The following is a 27,644-nucleotide window of genomic DNA, read 5'->3' as shown; positions in this document are numbered from 1 at the left end:
GGGTTTCACCATGTTAGCCAGGATAGTCTTGATCTCCTGACCTCGTGATCCACCCGCCTCAGCCTTCCAAAGTGCTGGGATTACAGGCATGAGCCACCATGCCTGGCCAACAAAGTCTTTTTCTTTAAATATCATCTTGTTCTGTTTCTCCACAATAGTTGATTTTTAATTCCCCAAATGTTTCCACATTCATACACAGTCAAAGCCATTAGCCATCTTTTTTGGCTAAAAATGAGTCTTAAAAAGAAAGCAAGTTATAGATGTTAAAAGTAAAAAAAGTTTTCTTACATTACCCAGAACACAACGGGTTGCTTTCACCTAAATAATTTCAACACTATCATGGTTTTCAAAAAGGTGGGAGTCATTGGAAAAACATACAAAGTATCAAACAATTATAAAATTATGCAGTCATACCAAAACTAGAATTATAAAATGAGCTCATTCAAGAACCTGTCAGAGAAATATAATAACATCAGGAATAAACCAAACTGTGGCTTCCTGACATAAATCATAAATCATACAGTATTAAGAGGCGTGATTTTCGCAGCTACCATGGCACAAAGGGAGATTCAGTTTCTGCCACCGATTCCTCTACAGAAGCTGATCTAGAATGAGGGTCAGACCCCTCCCCGCTCCCCTCCCGGGGGCAGAGGGCCAAGCAGACACGTGTGGGATAATTACCAGGCCAGGTGCCAGGTGTGCACTGGCCGGGAGGGCAGGGGAGGCTGGGGCACACTGGGCTGGACCATAGGGCACGCACAAGGGGGTTCCATAGGTGGCCAGTGTTTGGCCAAAAAGCAAAGCTATCAGGAGCTAAGGGTAAGTCAGACTGACCTCCTCATTCCCAAAAGAACCACTGACTCCACTGCAGGGAGTCACTGGACAGGAAGAGAAAATTCTTTAATTCTCTGGTGGATTTATCAGAATCTAAAATACCAAATGGAAAGATTATCAAAATAATTACTCGGTCGGGGCCTGCTATTCCCCCAAGTTCAGGGCTAGGACATACTTTCTCATCTACTGGCTCCTGGCCGCAGCAAAGTCCTGGATCCAGCTCTTCCCACCACTGGCCCACTCCACTCTGGAACAAAAACGGAACCTGAGCATTGAGGCCTGGCAGGGGTCAACATCCAGTGTCCACAACCAAATACCTCAATGCCACAGAGCTAGAAAAAGAAAATCCCGCCTTCTCTCAACATTGGCAGAAAGTCACACGATTCTTTCTACCGGTTCTTATAACGCCATGTTCAGAAGACTGATTCACATGAGTTAATTACATATTTCCATCATCTCCAGAGTTCACAAAGGGCCAGAACAAAAAAATGTTTGTATAAGAAATGTCGTCTCTTCATGTTAAAAATAAATGATCTATAAACAGTCCTTTTTGGAGGAACATGCTTTGTGGCCAGATGAGTTACACGCACCAATGGCACGACACTGAGAAAATTCCCTGTCCTTGGTCTCAACAGCCTACGCCTTTTACTGCTTAAAGTAAAAAATAAAAAATAAAAATAAATTTTAAAACCCGACACTGACTCTGAGCACTGCATGATTCCTTTGGAGCCTTCTCTACTAAGCTAATCAACTTTGTACCAAGAAAACAGACTTAGCGCCTCAACCCAAGCAAGAATGAATTTCATTTCCCTTGGTATCCAGTTCTGCAGAAAGCTTCCCACCACCCATTCCCTGATACATAGAGAACCAAGCACTTGATTAAAAGCAAGCAAATAAATAAGTAAATAGATAAAAGAACTTTAAAACTTCTAGAATGCAGGACTCCAAAGCTCATAAGTAATCACTCAAGCCCCATCACTAAAGTAGTATAATCTCTACATTCTACTCTAGGACAGAATGTGTGACATCTTTTCATAGTGACACCCTGGCATGTCTTCCCCAGCCGTAGGGCTTCCCTACCCTCTCAATAAAACCTGGAGTGTAGACCAAGCCTTTCTTGGCCTCCCCTCAGAGTTCGGCTAGGAAAGTTCATTAAAGAAACAATCTGAGCTGAGTGTGGTGGCTCACGCCTGTAATCTCAGTGCTTTGGGAGGCTAAGGCAGGAGGACTGCTTGACTCCAGGAGTTCAAGACTAGCCTGGGCAACATAGCAAGACCCCATCTCTTAAAAAAAATTAGCCAAGCATGGTGGTGTGCACACGTAGTCCCAGCTACTCAGAAGGGTAAAGTGAGAGGATCACTTGAGCCCAAGGGTTTGAGGCTGCAGTGAGCCGTGATTGTGCCATTGCATTCCAGCAAAAAGAAACATTCTGAACCTGCCTCAAATTTTTACACCAAACAAAATACTGCTCCTGCTGCACTTGGAGGGACAACCATTAGGACCAAATCCTCTTCCAGGGCCAGCCCCTGCCTCTGTCACCCTAACAAATAATGCCCCATTTGCCAAATGGACAGGGACAAAATGGAGAGGAGATTTTAAAAACAAGTAATCTTCTTTTAGCGTATTAAGGTGTTATCCACAATGGGGATTAAATTCTCCCAACCCATGCCAACAGTGGCAAGGCCCCCACGGGCTGAGAGGCGTTCCTCGCATCACAGCAGAAGGCAGGATCACCTGACACAGGTAAGCAGCTCCTCCTCACTAGTTAGCCTTCCTAAGTGGCCAGATGTCAAGGGTTAACATCTACCTAAATACCCACGAGTGGGTAGAGACCCTGATCTTGACCCTAGAGTCTGCCTCCCCAAATCAGCCATGGTCATGAGAGCCTCTTCTTAACTTTCCAAGTGAGATCTGCGGGGAATCCCAGTTCTATGGAACTGACAGACTGGGCCCTAAGTGTTTCCCTCTGAAACAGTCTGCTATTAGTACAGGATTTTAAAAAGTTAAATAGAACAATTATCTAGCATGGGCAGCAGTGACAGTGAACTCCTCTGAGGACAGGAGTGAACCCCCAGCCCCAGGGCAGAACTCCACAGAGCCCAGGTCTGCATCCGCAGGAGGGAGCTCCCTTGACAACAACCAACCATCCCCCAACCTGCCTTTTTTTGAGAATTTTTTTTCCCCCAAACAAGCAAAGATTATTTACATAAAGCATTTCAAAATCAAGCAACAGAAGGGTGAACTTTGTTTTCCAAATAAACAACTTCCTCTCTGCATAAGTGACAGTGTTTTTCAGAGAGGGGGCTATTGGCGGTAAGTCAGGGTCTCCACGTGGAAAGCCCGAGAGGGGACTCATGGTTGGCAGGTGAGGGTTTGGGTGGGGGAGCCCTGGGCAGCAGCTGGAAGTGCCACGGGGAGGAGAAAGTAAGACTGAAGGCTGAAGAGCAGGCTGAGCGAGGAGGCCTTCACTCACCTTCTCTGCTCTCTCCAGCCTCAACACCTTGACCTCATGTAGTTACATACCTATGCAAATAGCACTTATCTGGAAACTACTCCTTTGTTTAGACTTGGGGCCAAAACATTCCAGGCACAGTTACTCCAAATTTTGCAACTGTTCACCAACAAGAGAGCCCCTGAGTCTTCAGATCTCACTGTGCTCTTTCACTTTCCTTTTCAATTAAGCTTCTTGTACAGCTTCCTCCGCTCCTTCTCTTAGAACACTCTAGAGAACTGGAAATCAGGTAATTAACTTTTGCCTCCAAAGAAACTAGCAATGCAGCTGAGAACATGTATCCAGAAGGTTTATATACTTGAATATTTTTCACTGTCATCACACTCTGTGACACCCAAGGAAAGAACTCCCAAGTAAAATGAAGGCAAAGACCCTTCACTAATCAAGGTGAGACCGCTAGCGAGTCTCGTCTCTGTAAATATTCTTTAAGACAGGATGAACTGGATATAAAACACTATTTCTACTCTGGAACTGGGACTCAATTTAAAAAGTAAACTCCATTAGAGCTAAAGATTATCCCAATATCTACAACATTTAATCCTGTTTGCCCACTAATTCAAAATAAACGGCTAAACATGTATTTTTATTTATTTATTTTTGAGATGGAGTCTCACTCTGTCCCCTAAGCTGCAGTGCAGTGGCGCAATCTCGGCTCACCACAACCTCCGCCTCACGGGTTCAAGCGATTCTCCTGCCTCAGCCTCCCAAGTAGCTGGGAATACGAGTGTGCCGCACCACACCCAGCAAATTTTTGTATTTTTAGTAGAGACAGGGTTTCACCATGTTGGCCAGGCTGGTCTCAAACTCCTGACCTCAGCCTGCCTCAGGCTCCCAAAGTGCTGGGATTACAGGTGTGAACCACCGCACCCGGCTTAAAAATGTATGTATATATGTATGTATGTATGTATGTATGTATGTATGTAGTTTGAGACAGAATCTCACTCTGTTGCCCAGGCTGGAGTGTGCTGGTGGGATCTCATTTCACCACAACCTCTGTCTCCTGGGTTCAAGCGATTCTCCTGCCTCAGCCTCCCGAGCAGCTGGGACTACAGGTGCGCACCACCACACCCGGCTAATTTTTGTATTTTTAGTAGTGACTGAGTTTCACTATGTTGGCCAGGCTGATCTCGAACTCCAGACCTCATGATCCACCCATCTTGGCCTCCCAATTTGCTGGGATTGCAGATGTAAGCCACCGTGCCCGGCCCAAGATGTATTTTTATAAGAAATTCTCGCAGAGAACTGAGATGAAAAGGGTTGGAAACAAGATGGCGGCCAACCCCAAGAGCTGCTGTTTATCCTCTTCTGGGGGAGCCTCGACCACATGGGGCTCCTGCTCCAACCTGACTCCAACCCCACCCCCAGCAACACTCTCCCTCCCTTTTCTTGTTAGATACTTTAAACAAGGAAGCCTTTCAGTAATACGGCACTACAAGGAAGTGTTGTTAATGCATCACACGGTTTAATGTGGGCATTCTACAGTAGAAAGATCTGTTTGTGAATGTGTTCTCTTTCATCAAGTGTACACTAAAAGACATAAACAAGACAGTTCCTTTAACATGAAGGGCAGAAGGGAAGTGGGTCTTCTCCAGGCTGGCAGCTAGTGCTTCCTGACAGGGCCAGGCCGCTCGACCACACCAACCTCCTATGCCCCGTGCTCTGTATTCCCACCAACCGACGAAACCTCGGGGCCACCACAGGTCTTTCACTCTGTATCCTCCAGGCCACAGTCAGGCTGCACCTGCAGGCTGGCTCGGCCCAGAATTCCACACACCATCATCCAGACGAACAGGTGGCCTTGTGGGAGTCCCATTCATGGGCGGCATCTGCCCTGGATCTCAGAGGACGGGGTCTCCAACGAGGAACCTCCACCACCCGCCCTAGAAAAGACCCTCATTCAAAACAATTTCACAACCTGTTAGCATTTTAGCATAAATTCCAGGTTCATGGAATACCCGGAATTTCAAATCATACAAAGCAAAGCAAAAAAAAAAAAAAAAAAGACAACTGAGCTGAGCTTCCTGTTTACAGCTAGCTGGAGTGACAAATGTGGACAATTTTAAATCATGGTGCCCACACCAAACAAGCAGCCCCTTGAGTTATGGACAGGGCAGGGGACCGCCCCCCACCCCCCAACCCCACAGCTCTCAAGGCATATTTCAGCATCAGGTAGAACACACGTGCACACAACACACCACACACACCCAGGGCGAGCTATGGGTTTCCCCTAGAAAGGATATGGAATAAGGTTCTGGGGGAAATTCCACACGATCGCCCAGTTCCGTCTGTAGCTGTGGTTTTACAGATGAAAAGGGTGATAATGCTGACCAGTTTTCCTTTCCCTATCTTCGTTGTCTTTTTTATGGTGAGGATGTGGTGGAGGCAGGAGCTTAAGTGAAATAATAAAAGTGATAATATCACACCTGTAATCCCAGCACTTTGGGAGGCCAAGGCGAGAGAATCACTTGAGTCCATGAGTGCAAAACGAGACCGGGCAATCTAGTGAGATCCCACCTCTACAAAAAATTTAAAAAGTAAAAAAGTAATAAAAATGCAAAAAAAAAAAAATCATACTAGCAGCATGGTTTATTTTGTGCAGTGGCTGGAGCCAGATTCTGGAGGTCAAATGAGGTTCACTCCAGCCTCTGCTTCATCATAGCTCCATACCTTGGCCAAGTGACTGCACCTCTCTGCCTCAGTTTCTCCTTCTGTACAGTGGGATGATGCTTCTGACACAGGCTCATTGTGAGCTCTCATGAGAATGGATACAAGCTCTATACCCAGGGCCTGGTCACACCTGATACCATCACATGCCACAACATGGCAGGTGCCAGGCGGGGTGCTGCACGGGCACAGGCCTGCCCTGCTTCCTACAGCCCTGCTAGGGAGGGGCTTCTACAGCACGGACACAGAACCTGTGGCTCAGAGAGAGAAGGAAGTGCCCCAAACAAGCCCAGATCCAATCAGGGTCTCCCTGGCTTCTGAGATGGGCCTCTCCCCAGGCTAGGTGGGTTATAACTTTTATTTAAAACTTTCAATTCCAGCTGATCGTTATACCATTGGGAGCCTCCATTTATTTAGAAATGAAACTGAAAACACACAACTAAAGCATGTCCAGGACTCCTGGCTCCACGCCGTGCCAGGCGACATCACTCAAGTCTCCAAAGATCACAAAGTGATCAGCTCTTGCCTTCATCAGCAAGTTTTCCAAATGAATGTTAAGTTGAAAGCCACACTCACCGTACTGTAACCAAAATGCAGGCAGTGGCTGCTAGCAGAGTACGATGAACTAGAGCAGGTCTGGTATAAAGACAGTGACTCTGCATTCCAAAGCTTAGCCTATCGGAAGAACAGGCTTTTGCCTTAAGGATACCACTCATATTTTGGGGCAGAAAGCAGGCACTTTCAAAAAGGGGCTTGGCATGAATGTCATGAAAGGGAAGAAGCGAGCAGGTGAGGGTTCACATAACTTGCTTTGGCACCTTATCTACTGAGTGTCCAAGCTGGTGACCACGGGTGCCTTAGTGGGCAGGACTAGGTTGTAACAGCCGAAAGTCTTCCGGTGGGAGAGAGTTTCGTCATGGGCACACTTTGGGTTGTAAATCGACTAATATCTCTCCAGGAAACCTCCCGGTGGGTGAGGGTTTCATTCGGACCTCCTGAGCACACGGTTAGACGAGCTTTCCCAGTAGGCACTGTCTGGTGAAAGGGAGGTAAGAAGCTATAATTGCATTTCTAAAGGGCTAAGTAAAAAGTGGGGAGCAGGGGGAAGTGGAGAAAAGAAAAGAGAAAAAATAATAATAAACAACAATAACTCATTCTCTTTTTCTTAGAAAATGGGGGTATTCAGGGCTGGGCACAGTGGCTCACACCTGTAATCCTAGCACTTTGGGAGGCCGAGGTGGGCAGATCATGAGGTCAGGAGATCGAGACCATCCTGGCTAACACGGTGAAACTCCATCTCTACTAAAAATACAAAAAATTAGCTGGGCGTGGTGGCACGGGCCTATAGTCCCAGCTACTCAGGAGGCTGAGGCAGGAGAATCACTTGAACCCGGGAGGCGAAGGTTGCAGTGAGCCAAGAATGCGCCATTGCACTCCAGCATGGGCAACAGAGCAAGACTCTGTCAAAAAAAACAAAATGGGGGTATTCAGTTACAACACTTCCTAAAAGAAATGCAACTCTTTTTCAGGGAGCAACCTGTCACAGCACAATTCCTAAGTGCTGATTCACATTCATCTTTTTACCGATGTGTGGACCTCAGACTCCCAGGGAAGGGAGCATGAAAAGCTTCTGGCCGGGCACGGTGGCTCAAGCCTGTAATCCTAGCACTTTGGGAGGCCGAGACGGGTGGATCACGAGGTCAGGAGATCGAGACCATCCTGGCTAACACGGTGAAACCCCGTCTCTACTAAAAAATACGAAAAAAACTAGCCAGGCGAGGTGGCGGGCGCCTGTAGTCCCAGCTACTCGGGAGGCTGAGGCAGGAGAATGGCATGAACCCAGGAGGCGGAGCTTGCAGTGAGCCGAGATCGCGCTACTGCACTCCAGCCTGGGAGATGGAGCGAGACTCCATCTCAAAAAAAAGAAAAAAGAAAAGCTTCTGAACCCTCACGTGCCAGGGAAGGGCTGTGGCTGCCCCTGCGGGGGAAGGGCTGGCTCTCAGGTGGCTTGAGATATGGAAATAAGAATTTCCTTCTTCTAGGTCACACATTCTAGAGCAAATCTCTCCCACGACATGAGGAAAGACAACATAGGTAGAAACTTGCTGCTCTTGTGTAAGAATGTAATTAAAGTCTAGGAGAAATAAATGCGCTCGGTACATGTTGGGACTAGAAGAGAATGCAGAGAGAGCCCCCAGAGAAAAGTCTGAAGGCCATGCTTTGCTGCCTCCAAGCCAGCCCTCGCTGGAGCCTGCTCACAGGGGCTGCGGGCAGGAGCGTGCTTCCACACCTGGTCTGAGCAGATACCCTGCAAGGCAGGCACCCAGAAGAATTCCCTCAGGAAAATGCCACAGCCCTGCAGGGCTTGCCGCCTGTGATAAATATGTGTTTGGTCTTTGTTCCTGATGCCTGGCACAAAGCTCTTAAAACCCTTGGAATCTCCCAAGAGATGAGAGAGTCTTTTGAGAAAAGTGCCTTTTTTTTTTTTTGAGATGGAGTCTTGCTTGCTCGCTCGCCAGGCTGGAGTGCAGTGGCGCAATCTCAGCTCACTGCAACGTCTGCTTCCCAGATTCAAGCAATTCCCCTGCCTCAGCCTCCCAAGTAGCTGGGACTACAGCAGGCGCGTGTCACCACTCCCAGCTAATTTTTTGTATTTTAGTAGAGACGGGGTTTCACCATGTTGGTCAGGATGGTCTTGATCACCTGACCTCGTGATCCACCTGCCTCAGTCTCCCAAAGTGCTGGGATTACAGGTGTGAGCCACCACGCCTGGCCAAGTGTCTTTTATATGCTAACAAGAGGGCTGTTGGGGGGACCCCAGATAGCATCAGGATGGGGGCTGGTCACTTGAGAAACTTTGAGCCCCACCTCCAGCATCCCACCACCTCATCTCCGGCATCCCAGCACCCCACCTCCAGCACCCCACCACCCCATCTCCAGCACCCTACCACCCCATCTCCAGCACCCCACCACCGCACCTCTAGCACCCCACCACCCCACCTCCAGCACCCCACCACCCCACCTCCAGGGAGGGCAGAGGGGCCAGAGGCTGCGTTCAATCACCTATGGCCGATGATGTAATCAATCACGCCTAGGGAATGAAGCCTCCATAAAAACCCTGAAAGGACAGGTTCGGGGAGCTTCCAAGGTGGTGAACACATCAAGGTGCCGGACGGGTGGTTCGCCCAGGCAGGGCATGAAGCTGCTGGAGTCCCTGCCCTCCCTCTCCACCCACCTAAGCATCCCTTCGACATGGCCAATCCTGAGTCATATCCTTCCTAATAAACTAGTAATAGTAAGAAAACTGTTTTCCTGAGTTACGTGCTGTGAGCCGCTCCAGTAAAATATGTGAACCTCAGGGGGTGGTTTGGGGAAATCTCCGATCTACAGACAGTCAGAAGAACGGGGGCACCTAGAGCTTATGCCTGGTGTCTGAAGTGGGAGCAGTCCTGTGGGACCCGGCCCTGAGCCTGTGGGATCTGTGTTAAGTCTCAGTAATGTCAGAATGGAGCTGAAGTGTAGGACACCCAGTTGGCACCAGAGTTGAAGAACTAATAGTTGGTGTGAGAAAAACCCACACACATTTGGTGTCGAAAGTGTTGTGAGTAAACATAGTTGAGACCACTCCTCGCCGCAGCCGTGGCTGGGCCGGGTGTAGACTCCGTGCTTCTCCATCATTGGTCCTGCGGGATGACTCAAGTTGCTTCAAGCTCTGGAAGACCTCACTCTGTGTAGACTATGCAGAGAGGGTTTAGCAGATGAACCAGATATTTGCAAAGGTGATGACTTGGACACACAGAGGCCTTCAGGGGTGGCAAAAGGAAGTCCAAGAAAAGGGCATCCAGTAGCCAGGGCAGCCAGTTCCACTGGGAGAGCGACCCACAGGGAGACTCCAGATGGAACACCAGTCAGGCGTCTGTCAAGGGAGAGGAGGTGGGGAGTTCAGGCCAGCCAGTCCTCAGCCTTATCCCACTGATCAGAGATGGCATTATATAACAGGCTGGGTTCCGGCGGCCTTGTCCCTGTCTTGGCTCAAATGCCAACCACATGTCCCTTGTCAAGGCTGAGTAAAAAGATGAGGAAGATGCAACCTGACACCACGGCGTGAGCTTTGAAAGGGAGGGGCAATGCCCTGGAATGAAAACTTCCTATTTCTTTTCTATCTCTTATTTGTCACAGGTCCTCAAGTTCTGTTACAGTTTTTTTTCCTTCTCAAGAATTATGCCCAGCTGAGGGAACACGAGGCGGTGCTGACACGGAATTCAGTGCAAATTTGGAGACCACGGGGGTGTGTGGCTTAGATACCAGAGAAGAAGAACACCATTGTGAACCTGGTGCCCTACACGGCAGTTCTAGAGCTGAACTCACAGAACAGTATTAACAAAAAGAGGCCTTGCTGTCTTATCATTTTCATTTAACGCATGAACTAAGCAGTGTCTCACCCTGGACATTTTATAAGAGATTAAGCTGGCTGGATGCCTTTGCAAAAACAGTGCCCTAAAAATGTGTCATGTTTGGCCAAGATGCTCGTCCAAGAATGGAAAAGGCCATGTACAGAATCCAAGCACCCGAGGGTGTTCTACTCCTGATTGACCCTTCCCAGGAGCCCAGGCAGATCCCAACAGGACTTCCTCCTTGTGGTGTGCACAGGATCCAGGCTGGCAAGAGCGACCGGGCTCCTCCTCCCACACTCACAGCCCTGTAAAAGGGGAGGGGAGGGGAGGGGACCCGTCTACCCAACCGGTGGGCTCACTCCACCTCAAAGGACAGTGAGAGCCACAGCCAGGACAAGGCAGTGGCAAGGGCTCCTTTCCTCATTTGGCCACAAAAACATAAAAGTCAAGAGCTATGCGGAACATTGTTGCAAAAGAAAACAAGAGTCCGCTGTGTGCTTTTTCTCTGGCAGGAAAAACTTCCAAGAACAAGGTTAACAGCAGCCCCATCCCAGCAGGCGGCAGCAGGAGGTCGATAGTTAAAAAATAATAATAATCAAAGTTGGGACATTTTTATTTTTAACTTTTTAATGAGCATGAACTATTTCTGTAATTGTATCAAAACAAATGCAATTTAATCATCCACTTTCACCGGATGAGGTGGCTCACACCTATAATCTCAGCACTTTGGGAGGCAGAAGACGATGGACTACTTGAGCCCAGGAGTTCAAGACCAACCTGGGCTACAACGTGAGACACCATCTCTACAGAAAAAATAAAAAACTAGCCAGGCATGGTGGTGCATGTCTGTAGTCCCAGCTACTCGGGAGGCTGAGGCAGGAGGACTGTTGAGCCCAAGAGGTCAAGGCTGCAGTGAGCAGTGTCTGTGCCAGTACACTCCAGCCTAGGTGACAGAGGGAAACTGTCTCAAAAAATAAAAAGTAGTCTATTTCCTAAGTTTGCTTTTCTGACAAAACGTATCAAGATCCTTAAAAATGCACATACTCTTTCTCAAGTACCTCTACTCTTCTACGTCTAAGAACAGTGAAGAAATAAACACGTGAGCAAAAATAACAATAGAGGTAGGCGAAAATATTGAGCCTGGCACAGGCTTGGCATTGCTCCATATGCTGCACCTGCAGTAACTCACTCCATCCTCATAGCCTGTCTAGGGGGTGGATAGTATCCTCTACCTTTACAGGTAAGAAGCCGAGCCACACAAGGAAGTAAAAGAACGGAGCAAGGAACCCTGCTCCTAACCAGGACAACACGGCTGCTGCTTCACAGCCTTGACTCGTGTTTTGTTTTGTTTTGTTTGTTTGTTTTTTCCAAGTGGAGTCTGGCTCTGTCGCCCAGGCTGAAGTGCAATGGCACAATCTCGGCTCACTGCAACCTCCGCCTCCCAGGTTCAAGCAATTCTCCTGCCTCAGTCTCCCAAGTATCTGGGATTACAGGTGTACAACACCACGCCCGGCTAATTTTTGTGTTTTTAGTAGAGATGGGGTTTCACCATGTTGGCCAGGCTGATCCACATGATCCACCTGCCTCGGCCTCCCAAAGTGCTGGGATTACAGGCGTGAGCTACTGCGCCCAGCTACTCAGAAGGCTGAGGCAGGAGAATCTCTTGAACCCAGGAGGCGGAGGTTGCAGTAAGCCGAGGTTGCGCCACCGCACTTCAGCCTGGGTGACAGAGCAAGACAGCAAGACTCTGTCTCAAAAAAAAAAAAAAAAAGTCCTGACTCCTTGAATGGTGTTGGGAAAGCTGGCTATCCACATGCAGAAGAATGAAATTAGACCCTTATCTCACACATATACAAAAATCAACTCAAAATGCATGAAGAACTTAAATGTGAGACCAGAAACTATAAAACTACTAGGAAAAAACACAGAAGGAAAGCTTTAAGACATTGGATTGGGCAATGATTTTTTTTGGTATGATCCCCAAAACACAGGCAACAAAAACAAAAACAGACAAATGGGATTGCATCAAACTAAAAACTCTGCACAGCCAAGGAACCATCAACAGAGTGAAGAGACAGCCTACAGAATGGAATCACATATTTCCAAAGCATATGTTTGATAAGTGGTTAATATCCAAAATAAATAAACAACTCAAATAGCTCAACAGCAAGAAAACAAATAACCCAATTAAAAAATGGGCAAAGGACCTGAATAGACGTTTCTTAAAAGGAGACATACAGATGGCCAACAGGTCTCTGAAAAAATGCTCAACATCACTAATCATCAGGGAAAGGCAAATCAAAGCCACACGGAGATATCACGTCAAACCTGTGAGAATAGCTATTAGCAAAAATATGAGCGATAACAAGTGCTGGTAAGGACATGGAGAAAAGGGAACCCTTGTGTGCTGTTGGTGACACTGTAAATTATTACGGCCATTACAGAAAACAATATGGAAGCGCCTTTAAAAACTAAACAGAGAACTACTACATGATCCAGCAATTCCACTACTGGGTATACTACTGACCCTTGAACAACATGGGTTTCAACTGCACAGGTCCACTAATACGTGGATTTTCTCCCACTTCTGCCACCCCTGCTACAGCATGACCAACCCCTCCTCTCCCTCCTCCTCAGCCTACTGAACGTGAAGACGATGAAGATGAAGACCTTTATGATGATTCACTTCCAGTTAATGAATGGTAAATAGATTTTTTCTTCCATATGATTTTCTTTTCTTTTTTCTTTTTTTGAGATGGCATCTCGCTCTGTTACCCAGGCTAGAGTGCAGCAGCACGATCTCAGCTCACTACAACTCTGCCTCCCGGCTTCAAGCAATTCTCTGCCTCAGCCTCCTGAGTAGCTGGGATTACAGGCACCTGCCACTATGCCTGGCTAATGTTTTTGTATTTTTAGTAGAGACAGGGTTTCACCAAGTTGGCCAGGCTAGTCTTGAACTCCTGACCTCATGATCCACCCGCCTCAGCCCCAAAGTGCTGGGATTACAGGTGCGAGCCACCATGCCTGGCCCACATGATTTTCTTAATAACATTTTTCTCTAGCTTACTTCATTGTAAGAATAGAGTAATACAGATAACATACAAAATACATGTCAATTGACTATGTTATCAGTAAGGCTTCTGGTCAACAGTAGGCTATTAGTTAAGTTTCTGTGGAATCAAGAGTTATATGTGGTTTTTTTTTTTTTTTTTTTTTTTGAGATGGAGTCTTGCTCTGTCACCCAGGCTGGAGTGCAGTGGTGCGATCTCAGCTCACTGCAAGCTCCACCTCCTGGGTTCATGCCATTCTCCTGCCTCAGCCTCCTGAGTAGCTGGGACTACAGGTGCCCACCACCATGCCCAGCTAATTTTTTGTATTTTTAGTAGAGATGGGGTTTCACCGTGTTAGCCAGGACAGTCTCGATCTCCTGACCTTGTGATCCGCCCGCCTCAGCTTCCCAAAGTGCTGGGATTACAGGCGTAAGCCACCGCGCCCGGCCTATATGTGGATTTCTGATGGCACAAGGGGTCAGTGCCCGTAACCCTCATGCTGTTCAAGGGTCCATTATAGATCCAAAGGAAATAAAATCAGTAATTTAAAAAGATACTGGAGCATTATTCAAAACAGCCAAGAGATGGAATCAACCTGAGTGTCCATCAACAGATGAATGGATAAAGAAAATGTGGCAGATATACACAATGGAATATTAGCCTTAACAATGAAGAAAATCCTGTCATTTGCAACAACATGGATAAACCTGGAGGACATTATGTTAAGTGAAATAAGTCAGGCACAGAAAGAAATTCCATGTGATCTCACTTATAAGTAGAATCTTAAAAAGTTAAACTCAAAGAAACCAAGAGCAGAATGGTGGTTACCAGGGGCTAGGGAGTTGGGGACACTGGGGAGGTATTGGTTAAAGGATACCAAATTTCAGTTAGAAGGAATAAGTTCAAGAGATCTATTGGATACCACGGTGACTAAAGTTAGTAACAATATATTATATACCTGAAAATTGCTAAAAGAGTAGATTTTAAATTTCTAACCACACAAAATGTTAAGTATATGACATCATCCACATGTTAGATTTAGCCATTCCACATGTATATATATATCAAAACATCAAGATGCATACCACAAATATGTACAATTTTTGTCAATTAAAAAAATAAATTTTAAAAAGAAAATAAAGTCACTGACCCCTGACAAGGATTGACAAATCATAGCTCAGGTAAAGGAAGGGTAAACAAATTAAACAAAGCTTGCTATGTGAAATAATGAAACCTTAAGAAATCTCTATACCCTTCCATATCTTTTATTATTGTGGTAAAATACACATAACATAAAATTGACCATTTTAGCCATTTTTGAGTGCACAGTTCAGTGGCATTAAGTCCATTCACTTTGTTGCATCAACCATCATCACCATCCACCTCCAGAAGCTGCATCTTCCCAGACTGAAACTCTGTCCTCACTAAGCACTACGTCCCCACTTTCCTCCCCCAAGCACCTGGCACGCACCATTCCACTTTCTGTCTCTCTGAATCAGGCTACTCTAGGGACCGCTAAGAAGTGGACTCATACAGCATTTGTCCCTTCACATCTGGCTTATTTCACTGAGCATAATGTCCTCAAGGTTCATTCATGTTATAGCCTATGTCAGAATGTCCTTCCTTCCTTTTTTTTTTTTTTTTCTTTTTTGAGATGGAGTCTCGCTTTGTCACCCAAGCTGGAGTGTAGCGCAATAATCTCAGCTCACTGCAACCTCCACCTCCCGGGTTCAAGCAATTCTCCTGCCTCAGCCTCCTAAATAGCTGGGATTACAGGCGCGCACCAACACGCCCAGCTAACTTTTTGTGTATTTTTAGTAGAGATAGGGTTTCATTATGTTGGCCAGGCTGGTCTCGAACTCCTGACCTCGTGATCGGCCCACCTCGGCCTCAAAGTGCTGGGATTACAGGCTTGAGCCACGGTGGCCGGCCTAGAATGCCCTTCCTTTCTATGGCTGAATTCTATTCTATTTCCTTATCCATTCACCTATCAGTGAGCCCTTGGGTGGCTTCCACATTTCAACCGTTATGAAAAATGTTACTATGGTCATGGCTGTACAAATACAATGCTGTTTTTAACTTCTAATTTACATGTACTATTTTTGTCATGTCCATTTCTGGAATTGTATTTATTAAAGGGATTACAATTGAATCACCTACTGTCTCAGGCCACTTTTCTGGCAATATGAAGTTTTTTTAAAGATAGAGTCTTGCTATTTCCACAGCTCCGCTTCCTCCACTCTCTGTCCAGGCCAGGCCTGAACATTCCACTCCTCTCTTAACTGGGAAAGCACCAGAAAACACCATACAGAAACCACCCAGCCACAAAGGGATTCAGTCCCTATTTGCCACAAATAGAGAGGGTGCGCGCCATCCGGGAAGGCACTTCCAAAGCAGCGGGCTCCAGGAGGGCAGGCCCACGGCTCTCTGCGCCTCAGCTCCCCAGGTGTAAAATGGGCACTGGACCACCTGCCGCAGGGCCCTCCCAGTTCTCCAGGCTGTGCCAGGCTCAGCATCCTGCACTGCTGCCATGGGCTCCCTCCTGCAACCCCAGTATTTTCCAGTAACTTCCTCACATTCATCGCAAGGATTATGTAACAGTGTGGCTCCAGTGCTGACAAGGGTATGCAGGAAGGAGAGCTCTCCTATGCTGCTGGGGCAAAGAAAACCGGAACAGCACTTTAATGACTGACTCAGGAATACTTGGCCAAGCTGAAGTGTGCACACCAGCGACCCGCCAGGCTCATGCCTTCTCTTGGGATCCTCCGGTGCTTGTCTGAGGAGTCGGGAGGCAATGAACAGACACAATTGCTGCAGCACTCTCTGTGCAGACTGAGCATCCTGAATCCAACAATCCCAAATCTGAAATGCTCCAAAATCTGAAACTTTTTGAGTGCCGATGTGATGCTCAAAGGAAATGCTCACTGGAGTATTTTGGATTCGGGATGCTTGACTAGTAAAAAATAATGCAAATATTCAAAAATCCAAAAAAAGATCTGATACCCAAAATACTCCTGACCCCAAGAATTTCAGATAAGGGATACCAACCTGTACTTTCGAAAAAGAGAAAACAATTTAATTACCCAGTAATAGGAGATGGGTAAGTGAGCTCGGGTTCATCTGGAATCCTGAATTATAGCTGAAGCAAAATGAACAACAAAGAAAAGAACTACAAAAACTAACCTGGAGAAGTCTCAAAATTACAGTGATCTACATAGAGAAAGCTTGTTGCAAAAGTACATAAAAAATGATAAACATGTTAAACACACAAATACTCCAGCTGTCACAGGGATTCGTGAGAGGTGGGGTGGAGGGGCCCGCAACACTCTCCTCCATCTGGGGCCACACAGGCGTCCCCTCCTTGCTGTCTGCTAAATGGCACCCACACACCTAACTTGATAATAAAATGCAGACAGAGGCTGGGCGCGGTGGCTCAAGCCTGTAATCCCAGCACTTTGGGAGGCCGAGACGGGTGGATCACAAGGTCAGGAGATCGAGACCATCCTGGCTAATACGGTGAAACCCCGTCTCTACTAAAAAATACAAAAAACTAGCCAGGTGAGGTGGTGGACGCCTGTGGTCCCAGCTACTTGGGAGGCTGAGGCAGGAGAATTGCATAAACCCAGGAGGCGGAGCTTGCGGTGAGCTGAGATCCAGCCACTGCACTCCAGCCTGGGCGACAGAGCGAGACTCTGTCTCAAAAAAAAAAAAAAAATGCAGACAGAGCCATAAACATCATACAGCAACACAGGCAACATATAAACACAGGCTGAAAATGAAGAAAGAGCAGACCAACTTTAGAAGAACAGTCATCAGTGTAGGTAGGAAGAGGAGGAACAGAGAATGGAACTTCATTATAGATGATGCTTTCAAAAACAGATTCTTTATATACACATACGGGAAATATACATGTGAGTTATGGGGAAGGGGGGAAGCACTGATTCCTTCTTTTCCCTCCTAAAGTGAGACCATACCCTCATGTCTAACTGCAACTCTAGACTGTAAATTACAAATCAGTGCATTCAGCAGCCAACAAGAACATTGTATTTCTCCACATGGAGGTGGTCTTTGGATTTTTTCTAGTTATGCTGAACATAACTGGCAAACAAACCGTTTTTATTAATGGGGAAAATTCAGAGCCCAAGAGTAAGAAATATAATAATAATAATAACAACAACAACAATAATATAATGAGTACAAGGGTAAGACTTGTATTAAAGAGAAAATTTCAGCTGGTCATGGAGAATCACATCTATAATCCCAGCACTTGCTCCCAAAGGCTGAGGTTGGAGGATCACTTGAAACTAACAGTTCAAAACCAGCCTAGGTAACATAGCAAGACCCCATCTCTGCAAAAAAAGAAATAAAAAAAATTAGCCAGGCACAGTGACACGCGCCTGTAGTCCCAGCTACTCAGGAGGCTGAGGCAAGAGGATCATTTGGGCCCAGAAGTTTAAGGGTACAGTAAGCTGATGCCCCTGCACTCCAACCTGGGCAATAGAGCGAGATCCCATCCCTAAAACAATACAAAACAAAACCAAAAAAGACAGAGAGAAAGTGTCTCAGGACTTATTTCAGAAGCTTTTATGCTTTATGGTATCTGATGAGTCTAGTAAGTTGAGCATATAAACTGTTAGCAACAGGAAAATGAATTCTACATAACATCTACATAGTTCATATATATGTAAACATATGTATATAAAACGAGATATATCATAATATATAAAGTCTACAACAGGATGTACATATTTGAGCAACAGATATCAGATGCCCTGAGATATGATTCACCTGTTGAAGCTGTACAAATCAATGGTTTTTAATATATTCACAGAGTTCTACAACTAACACCACCATCAATTCTAGAACATTTCATCCCCCCAACATGAACCCCTCAGCCCATCAGCAGTCACTCTCCATTTTCCCCCAAGAGTCCCTCACCCAGGCCCTGGCAACAAGAACCTCCTCTGTGTCTCTGCAGGTTTATCTACTCTGGATAGTTCATATAAATGGAATCACACAATACGAGGCTTTTTGTGTCCAGCTTTTTCTACTTGACACCTGATTTTCAGGGTTCATCCGCACTGGAGCGAGTGTCAGAATTTCGCTCCTTTTCAAGGCGGAATAACGTCCCATTATGTGGACGGATCACACTTTCTTCATCCACCCATCAGTTGATGGACCAGATGGTGGTTTTGATTTTTTTCCTACTGTAAAGGGTTCTGCGTTTTCGATGATTCTTTTTTTTTCTTTTTTGAGACAGAGTCTCGCTCTGTCGCCCAGGCTGGAGTGCAGTGGCATGATCTCAGCTCACTGCAAGCTCTGCCTCCCGGGTTCATGCCATTCTCCTGCCTCAGCCTCCCGAGTAGCTGGGACTACAGGCGCCCGCCACCGCGCCTGGCTAGTTTTTTGTATTTTTTTTAGTAGAGACGGGGTTTCACCGTATTAGCCAGGATGGTCTCGATCTCCTGACCTCGTGATCCGCCCGTCTCGGCCTCCCAAAGTGCTGGGATTACAGGCTTGAGCCACCGCACCCGGCCCGATGATTCTAAACAAAGCAAACTGCCCGTCCCCGGCACCAAGTTCACTTCCTCCTGCAGGGAAATGGGCTCCCGGGCTCACCTTCTCCTCGGCCGACCTGAGCACACTGGAGACCTCCTGCACTGCCAGCTCCAGGGGCTGCTGCCGCGGGTCCTCCTCAAAGGACAGGAAAGGCGGGCCCTGGAACAGAGGAGTGGCATGAGGAGGGGCATGCACAGGAAGGGCTGCATCTTTTAAATTACGTATCTGTTTAAAATTCTGAAAAATTAAGAAAATGTACTAACACGTCTTTCTGTTAACCCTGTGCTTCTAAATAGCAGCAGCGGCTAAATATCAGTAGGTTTGCACATCCAAGGAGCAGCTGCTGATGGCTTGTGCTCAGTGCGCAGGATTCAGTTATAGGAGAAGGCTGGGAAAGGACAGGCACCCAGGAGCGAAGCTGAAGATGCTGCAGGAAGCCTGTGAAGGGCATTCGGAATCTTCCTGCTGACAGCATAAGGAAAGAAACAGACTCTTGGGGCAGGGCCGCTTCGTGCACATTAGAGGATCTGTGGGTCTAGCGGTCACCTTGGCCGGCACAGTGGGCTCCGGCTGTGCCCTCCCTGACTGCTAGGGACGGTCCTCTACTCTGGTCTAGGAGAGGCACCTCTCCCTGTTGCGTGTGGTTGCTGTGGCACGGTTACTTAGGGTGCCCCCATTCTCTTCTCCTACCCCCTAGGCCTGGTCTCTGCCTGGGATCTGAGAGGGTGACCAAGGTTCCTTGGCTGGAAATGAGCCCAGCTGGTGGCTGCCCACAGCGTAGACTCCTTGGCTCCTACTTCACAGCTCTCTGGAGCCACCTGGCCCCAAGGTTCACCTTTGCCCATGGCTCTGCATGTTCCCCCAGCATCCTTTCAGGAAACTCAGTCAGCTCATGTCTGTTCTGGTTCTTCCAATTAAAAATCTCCAAGCAAGGCCAGGCATGGTGGCTCACACCTGTAATCCCAATACTTTGGGAGGCCAAGGCGGGCAGATCACTCAAGGCCAGCAGTTCAAGACCAGCCTGACCACATGGCAAAACCCTGTCTCTACCAAAAATACAAAAATTAACTGGGTGTGGTGGCACACATGGGTAATCCCAGCTACTCAGGAAGCCGAGGCACAAGAATCACTCGCACCCAGGAGGTGAAGGTTGTATTTAGCTGGATCACACTCCAGCCTGGGCGACAGAGCAAGGCCCTGTCTCAAAGAGAAAGAATTAAATCCCCAAACAAGAGATGCACAATTAAATAAACAGGACCACAAGGCAACAAGACCAACGTTTTATAACAAAGAAACCAGGGTTTATGTGGCCAGCCAAGTCTTGCTCTTTCAAAACTAAGCTCTCGAAAGGCCAAATGTGTATTGCCAACGACACAACCCCACACTGAAATTCTCCTTGAACTCTGTTACTGACATGGTGTAGAAAGCACATCAGGTTTAAGTAAGCTCCGACTGGGTGGTTAAAAAACACGCAGCCCCACAGGCTCCCATTGTATATCATCTCCACCGCAGTGAGCTAGGTCCAGCTACAAGGCATGACCGAGGGTGGGAGACGGGAAGCGGTGTAAAACCGTGCCATGGCGATTCCAGCAAGCATGGTGCAAGTGAGCAAGCAATGAGGTTATGCTGAGGCTATTTCTTAAGAATTCCCAATGACCCAAGTAAACCTAAAAGCGACAGAACATTTTGATTTATACACTTCTAACCTCACCCTGTTCTTGCACTATCTACCTCATCCCAAAAAAATCAGCAAAGAATTAAATGCACTACTCAACAGGGATGAAATCACAGTTTCAGGGCTGCTCTGCTGGCATTCTCTGTGGTGGGAGCTTGTTTGGGTGGGACCTGCTGGCCAGGGCCACGCTGTGAGCTTGGTGATGAGACAGTTCTGTGCACCAGGCTCTCTGGCCTGAGAGAACAGAACCCAGCACAGAGAACAGTGCCAGGCAGAGAACCATGAGCAGGCAACATGCCAGCCGCTGGGAGGATGCAGTGGAGAAACAATGTACCTTCTGTAGTAGTCTAAAGATACGACGTTGCCCTACACCAGCCTAGGTGCAGACGCACGCTCCCCTGGGGCAGCAGATGCAGTGTTTACCCTCTTCCCTTGCTACCTTCTGAATTCAAACCTTGAAAAGAGTTTGCAGCCGGGTACGGTGGCTCACGGCTGTAATTCCAGCACTTTGGGAGGCCGAGGCGGGCGGATCACAAGGTCAGGAGATCGAGACCATCCTGGCTAACATGGTGAAACCCCATCTCTACTAAAAATACAAAAAAATTAGCCAGGCTTGGTGGCAGGCGCCTGTAATCCCAGCTACTCGGGAGGCTGAGGCAGGAGAATGGCGTGAACTCGGGAGGCGGAGCTTGCAATGAGCCGAGATCACACCACTGCACTCCAGCCTGGGCGACAGAGCGAGACTCCATCTCAAAAGAAAAAAAAAAAAAAAAAGAGTTTGCTGGGAAACTTAAGGTCAAGGGGTGGTCTCACAAAGAAAATGAATTATTAAGAGAGATTGCTTTTCCTTTTCTGATCTGCCAAGACCTTGAGTTTCAGGAGCAGGGTGTGCCTGCCTGCCACACACAACCACAAATTCAGGTATCTCTGCATCTCTGCTGCTGTGTCAATGCTGAGAGAACCCTTATTCCAGACCCCAGTCCACTTAAAGGAAGACTTTGTGTCCACATGGAAAAAGAAACACACAAGAATTGCCAGGAAAACACTGAAAAAGGAAGACAAGGGTAACTAGCTCCACCAGATATTAAAACAGACTACAGAAACCCCATAATTAAAACTGTGTGGCTCTGGTGCACCAACAAACACATGCACTACAAATGAACAATATAACCACCCTGAAGGGGATGGGAAAAATACAGATATAACCTAAGAAGCTTGGAAAACTGCATCTTGACTGCACATAAATGCTGTAATCCAGTAAATGTGTTTCATAGGTTGGGAACTCAGAAACTACTTTATGCATATACTAGAACTGAACATATAAGTAGTAAGTAAATAAGACAGCAGATGTCCAATGTCTTACTCTTGGAGAAGGGAGTTAAGAAGAAGAAAGGGAAAAAACTAAAATGAACTCTGTTGGATTAGAACCCAAGGTACAGGATACAATCATGATTTTTAAGTTAAATGCAGTGAGAAATACACAGAAATATAGACACACGCACACATGTTGGTATACACATGTATGTTTGCTATTGCTGAACACTGAAGCACTGAAGAGGAGCAATGAGAACCAAGCGGTAATGAACACACCCAATGCCTAAGTCTTGGTTTCTAAACACTTCTCCAATAAAAGGAATCAGGGCTGCTTGAAGAAGTGGCTGAATCCAGGGCCTGTGGGGAGCCAAAAACAAACATTTTGTGGAAACATGAAGGAAATGAAAAAAAAAAAAAGTGGGCTTGATGGAAGAACACAAGAGGCTACTCTCAAAGGAGCACCCTGATGGCCCAAAGGAGAACAACTTAAGCAACTGATTTGGTGTGGCTCTGTTTGTAATCCCCACGTGTCAAGGGAGGTCCCTGTAATCCCCATCTGTAGAGGGAGGGAGGTGACTGGATCACGGGGCGGTCTCTCCCATGCTGTCCTCATGATAGTGAGTTCTCACAAGATCTGATGCTTTCATAAGTGTTTGGAAGTTCCTCCTTCCTTCTTCCCTCTCCTGCCACCTTGTGAAGAAGGTGCCTGCTTCCCCTACCACCATGATTGTAAGTTTCCTGAGGCTTCCCCAGCCATGTGGAACTGTGAGTCATTAAATGTCTTTCCTTTATCAATTACCCACTCTCAGGGAAGTCCTTCAAAGCAGTGGGAAAACAAACTGATACAACAATATAATAAATAGTGATAGTATGGGATTATAACCCACAGAATAAAATAAATACCCATTGAGTCTATATTGAGCTAAACAATCAGATAAATATCTCATTGGAGGAGAAATGACAGATCTCTCCTGCAGTAGAGTTCCAGATAATAGAGAGCAAGGAAGAGGAAACAGAAAGTCACCATCAAGCGAACTGCACCTGCGTCATCACTGCACACAAGATATACCAATGGTTGTGAAATCAGTGAGGAAAAGTTCGAGGAGCAACGGGATCTGCACAGGCTCAAAGTATGTCCCCATACTACCTGTTAACTACAGCAGGAAAGATATGAGGTGACATGATGTGGATCTGTGTCCCTGCCCAAATCTCATCTTGAATTGTAATCTCCAGTGTTGCCAGAGGGGCCTGGTGGGAGGTGACCGGATCATGGTAGGGGGACTTCTCATGAATGGTTTAGCACCATCCCCACGTGGTACTGTACATTGAGTGAGTTCTTATGAGATCTGGTTGTTTAAAAGTGTGTAGCACCTCCTGCCTCTTTCTCTCCCTCCTGCTCTGGGTCATAGAAGATGAGCCTGCTCCCCTTCACCTTCCACCATGATTGTAAGTTTCCTGAGGCCTCCCCAGAAGCAGAATCTGCCATGCTTCCTGGACAGCAGAACCATCAGTCAATTAAACCTCTTTTCTTATAAACTACCAGTCTCAGGCATTTCTTTCTGGCAATGCAAGAATAGACTAATACAGGAGGAGACATAAAATACAAGAGGATGACCCCAGCAGAACTCACCTTAACCAAGGCACCAAGCTCAGCATCCACTGCAACAAGACACACTGACGTCACAAGCCCCAGACACAGTGCACACCACTTCTGTGGTTTGTATAACCTCACTCCAACCATATGAAAATGCGAAGCAAATGGAAAGATAGTCAGCAAAATAATGATCAATAGTCTTCAGTTATCAAGGTCATAAAAAACAAAGGAAGACTGAGAAACCCTGACAGACTGCAGGTGATGAAGAAGTCACAACTCAACGCCACAGGTACCCTTAATGGGAACCTAGAACAATACAAGGAGACAGGTGGAAAACTGGTGAAATTCAAAGAAGGCCTTCGCTTTAGTCATTGGGCGTTGTGACAATGTTAATCTTTCTTTCTTTCTTTCTTTCCTTTCTTTCTCTTTCTTTCTTTCTTTCTTTCTCTTTCTTTCTTTCTCTCTCTCTCTCTCTTTCTCTTTTTCTTTCTCTCTCTCTCTTTTTTTTGAGACAGAGTTTCACTCTTGTTGCCCAGGCTGGAGTACAATGGCACAATCTTGGCTCACTGCAATCTCTGCCTCCCGGGTCAAGCGATTCTCCTGCCTCAGCCTCCCAAGTAGCTGGGATTACAGGCACATGCCACCGCACCCAGCTAATTTTGTATTTTTAGTAGAGATGGGGGTTTCTCCATGTTGGTCAGGCTGGTCTTGAACTCTTGACCTCAGGTGATCCGCCCGCCTCAGTCTCCCAAAGTGCTGGGATTACAGGCGTGAGCCACCGCGCCTGGCCTAAATTTCTTGAATTATTACATTACATTAATCTTATTGTGTTACGAATCATAGTAACATGGCACCAATGTTAATTTCTTGGTTCTGATCATTGAGCTGTGGTTATGCAAGGCTGAGCGACTAATATATGGAAGCTAAATCATTTTTTTTCAACTTTTCTGTGAAAGCAGTTCAAAATAAAAAGTTTAAAAAATAAGACTTTAAAGAGAGCAGCCTACCTTTATTGTCTCACTATGCACCAGGCATTTTGCTAAATGCCTCACACAGATCTGATCTCACCGCTAGGAGAGTGGATTTTGTTTTCCGGATTGAACCCAAAGTTTTCCCTCCTGCAGGTGATGCACAGAGACTCTCCCAGGATCGCACAGCTGGGAGGGCAGAGCTGGAGCACCAAGCAAACCCGCACCCAGCTCCACGGCTTCCCCACAGGCTCTTCCACAGGCTGAAGAAGTGCCTTCCCTCCTCGGCAACCTACCAGGGGCCCGCGGGAATGGAAGTTAGCGTTGGGGGAATTTTAGTTGATGTGAACACTACACCCACACTTTCCTGAATTCCTGTCTTGTTGGGAGAATGGGTGAGTGCAAAGAACAAACTGAACTGGCGCCTATTCCTGGGTTTTGCATTGATGACTTGCAAAGTCATCAGAGCCTCCTTTAATGTTGATGCTTTAGAAGTGAAAAACAAAGCACATTAAACAGCTTGTTTTGCCCAGGCCTGGCCGGCTCCCAAGACAGAAGGCCTGAGTCCAGATGGAGGAATGGGCATCACCACTGTTTCTCCTCCTCCAGAGGCCCATCATTCACCCCACTGAGACCAGAGCCTGCCGCGAGCCGGCTTTGTGCCGGGCACTGGGACTGGCTCTGCCTGGACGGCCCCTGGCTCTGCCCCAGCTCACAATGCCGGGAGCTGACCAGGGCATAAGTGACTCCAGGGGGTCGGGAGGAGGGCAGGGTGGGGAGCATCCTGGCTGAAGGGGAGGATCAGGGACCTCTGAGCCAAGATCCAAAAGATTTAGAGAAGTCAAATAAGCAGAAAAAAAGATAAGAATTCCAAACAAAAGGAATGACCTGTGGGAAGGCCCCATACAGGAAAAGTCCCTGGACACTGGAGCGACAGAAGGGGTCACGGTGGAGGGCGCAGGGTTCACAGCCCCAAAAAGGCCCAAGTTCCTTCTACTGGAGGAGGGAAGGGCAGCTCCATGGCCCTTCCCCACAGTGGCTGCCACAGTTCTACCAACTGGCTTCTTCCTACACCACAGTCACTGTCACTGGTCAAGGAGTTTGGACTTTGTGAGCACAACTGGAAGGTCATTATATAATGCAAAGACTCTGAAGTCTGGTGGCCACTTTGTTTACTTTGTAAATGCAGAAACTTCTATTCAAGTCAGTGCTATTAATAACATGTTCCAAGTCCACACAGCATCTTTCTTTTTTTTTTTTTTTTTTCTTTTTACAAAGACCACAAATTGTTTGATAGTTATAGTCTTGATCATTTGTATTTGGAACATTCCTTTAAAGAAACCCTGGGCTGAAGGACTAAAGAAACAAACAGCATTGGGGACTCTCCTCATCCGGGGCCTCATCCCACTCAGGTGGGCCGCTACTAGACAAGCCCAGAGCGCAGGCCACAGAACACAGGCCTCACTTCGGGACGGGTGCTGCCCACAAGTGGTCCAGACAGCATCAGCCTTGGGGGGAGTGCTATGCAGCCCACAGGCAGCGGCCATCGGGCAGCAAGCACGCTGGATCCCAGAGTCAAGGAGACTGTGGGACAGCAGTCCCGGAGACTCCCAAGCGGGTGTTGAGGGTATAACTGATGATCATGAACCACTTTGTAAATACTGATGTAATCACAGGGGAGCAAAAAGAAAATCTCAACTGGTGCTTTTGGATACCATAATATTAGTTCTCAGTCTAAGGAGCCTGACCTGAGACTGAGCCAGTTCTGGCATCTTCTGTTCTCTATGACCAAAGAGTGATCACATCAATGGGAATGAGGTGTCTGCAACACCACACCAAATGGAGAGGCAAGAGTCAAAGCTCAAACAACTGCTTTTAGGTGGTGCTGGGTGAAAGGGGAACTCTATTTACCCTGTTGGTGGAAGTGTAAATTAGTTCAACCATTTTGGAAGACAGTATGGCGATTCCTCAAGGATCTAGAACTAGAAATACCATTTGACTCAGCAATCCCATTACTGGGTATATACCCAAAGGACTATAAATCATTCTACTATAAAGACACATGCACATGGATGTTTACTGCAGCATTATTCACAATAGCAAAGACTTGGAACCAACCCAAATACCTATCAACGATAGACTGGATTAAGAAAATGTGGCACATATATACCATGGAATACTATGCAGCCATAAAAAAGGATGAGTTCATGTCCTTTGCAGGGACATGGATGTAGCTGGAAACCAGCATTCTCAGCAAACTATCGCAAGGACAGAAAACCAAACACCGCATGTTCTCACTCATAGGTGGGAGTTGAACAACGAGAACACATGGACACAGGGTGGGGAACATCACACACCAGGGCCTGTCGGGGGGTGGGGGACTGGGGGAGGAACAGCATTCGGACAAATACCTAATGTAAACGATGAGCTGATGAGTGAAGCAAACCAACATGGCACATGTATACCTATGTAACAAACCTGCACCTTGGGCACATGTACCCTAGAACTTAAAGTATAACAATAAAAAAAAAAAGGAAAAAAAAAAGAAAGAGTAACTCTGATGGATGGCAGGTGTGTTCTAGTAGCTTCTCACCAGTGATTCTCAACCATGGGACACCCTCACAGTGTGCTCCCCAAGCCTACTGAGGCAGATGTGGGGGGCAGGCATGTGTGTCGCTAAGTTCTCTGGGAGGGACTCCTGTGATCTCTGCATACCTGGCGTCCACCTGGCCAGCTGGCAGATCAGCAATGGTTTCCTCTGAGGTCAGTGCAAATCACTGTCACATAAAATTTAGAGCCCTTTCTGGAGTGAGGGTGGGAATCCGAGGTCCCCTGCGATATGGGGAGTCTACGCTGCTGCAGTGGTCATCAGAGAGCACGAGGACTCCTAGGGTGCTGCCCAGTCCTTGGATCCTGGGAGGTGCAAGCCCCACTGTTTAGGATAACACATTAACAATTCTATTCTCTGAGCCGTTCTCGCTGGCTCTCATTTAAAGGAAACATTTAGGTCTCCAAGTTGAAACTGCTTCCCACAAGGGAACAGGCTGCAGCCACTGATGGGCAGACCTCAGCAAATTCCT

At 47.0% G+C, this 27,644-nt stretch overlaps 1 protein-coding gene across 4 annotated transcripts in view; it reads right to left on the bottom strand.

The window, feature by feature from the left end:
- The window catches only part of C2CD2 (C2 calcium dependent domain containing 2), a 70,021-nt gene that overhangs the window by 39,052 nt on the left and 3,325 nt on the right, over positions 1 to 27,644 (bottom strand). For 3 of the 4 annotated variants that reach the window (XM_005548633.5, XM_005548634.5, XM_074033977.1), the window contains exon 2: positions 19,074 to 19,172. The exons of the other annotated variant lie outside the window; for it this stretch is intronic. In XM_005548633.5, the coding sequence (XP_005548690.3) occupies positions 19,074 to 19,172 (99 nt within the window). The remainder of the gene's footprint in view (positions 1 to 19,073; positions 19,173 to 27,644) is intronic. 4 annotated transcript variants of the gene reach the window in all.

This window comes from Macaca fascicularis, chromosome 3 (genome assembly GCF_037993035.2).
Source record: "Macaca fascicularis isolate 582-1 chromosome 3, T2T-MFA8v1.1".
Taxonomy (NCBI): Eukaryota; Metazoa; Chordata; class Mammalia; order Primates; family Cercopithecidae; genus Macaca; species Macaca fascicularis.
This window is presented reverse-complemented; position numbering and strand designations above follow the sequence as displayed.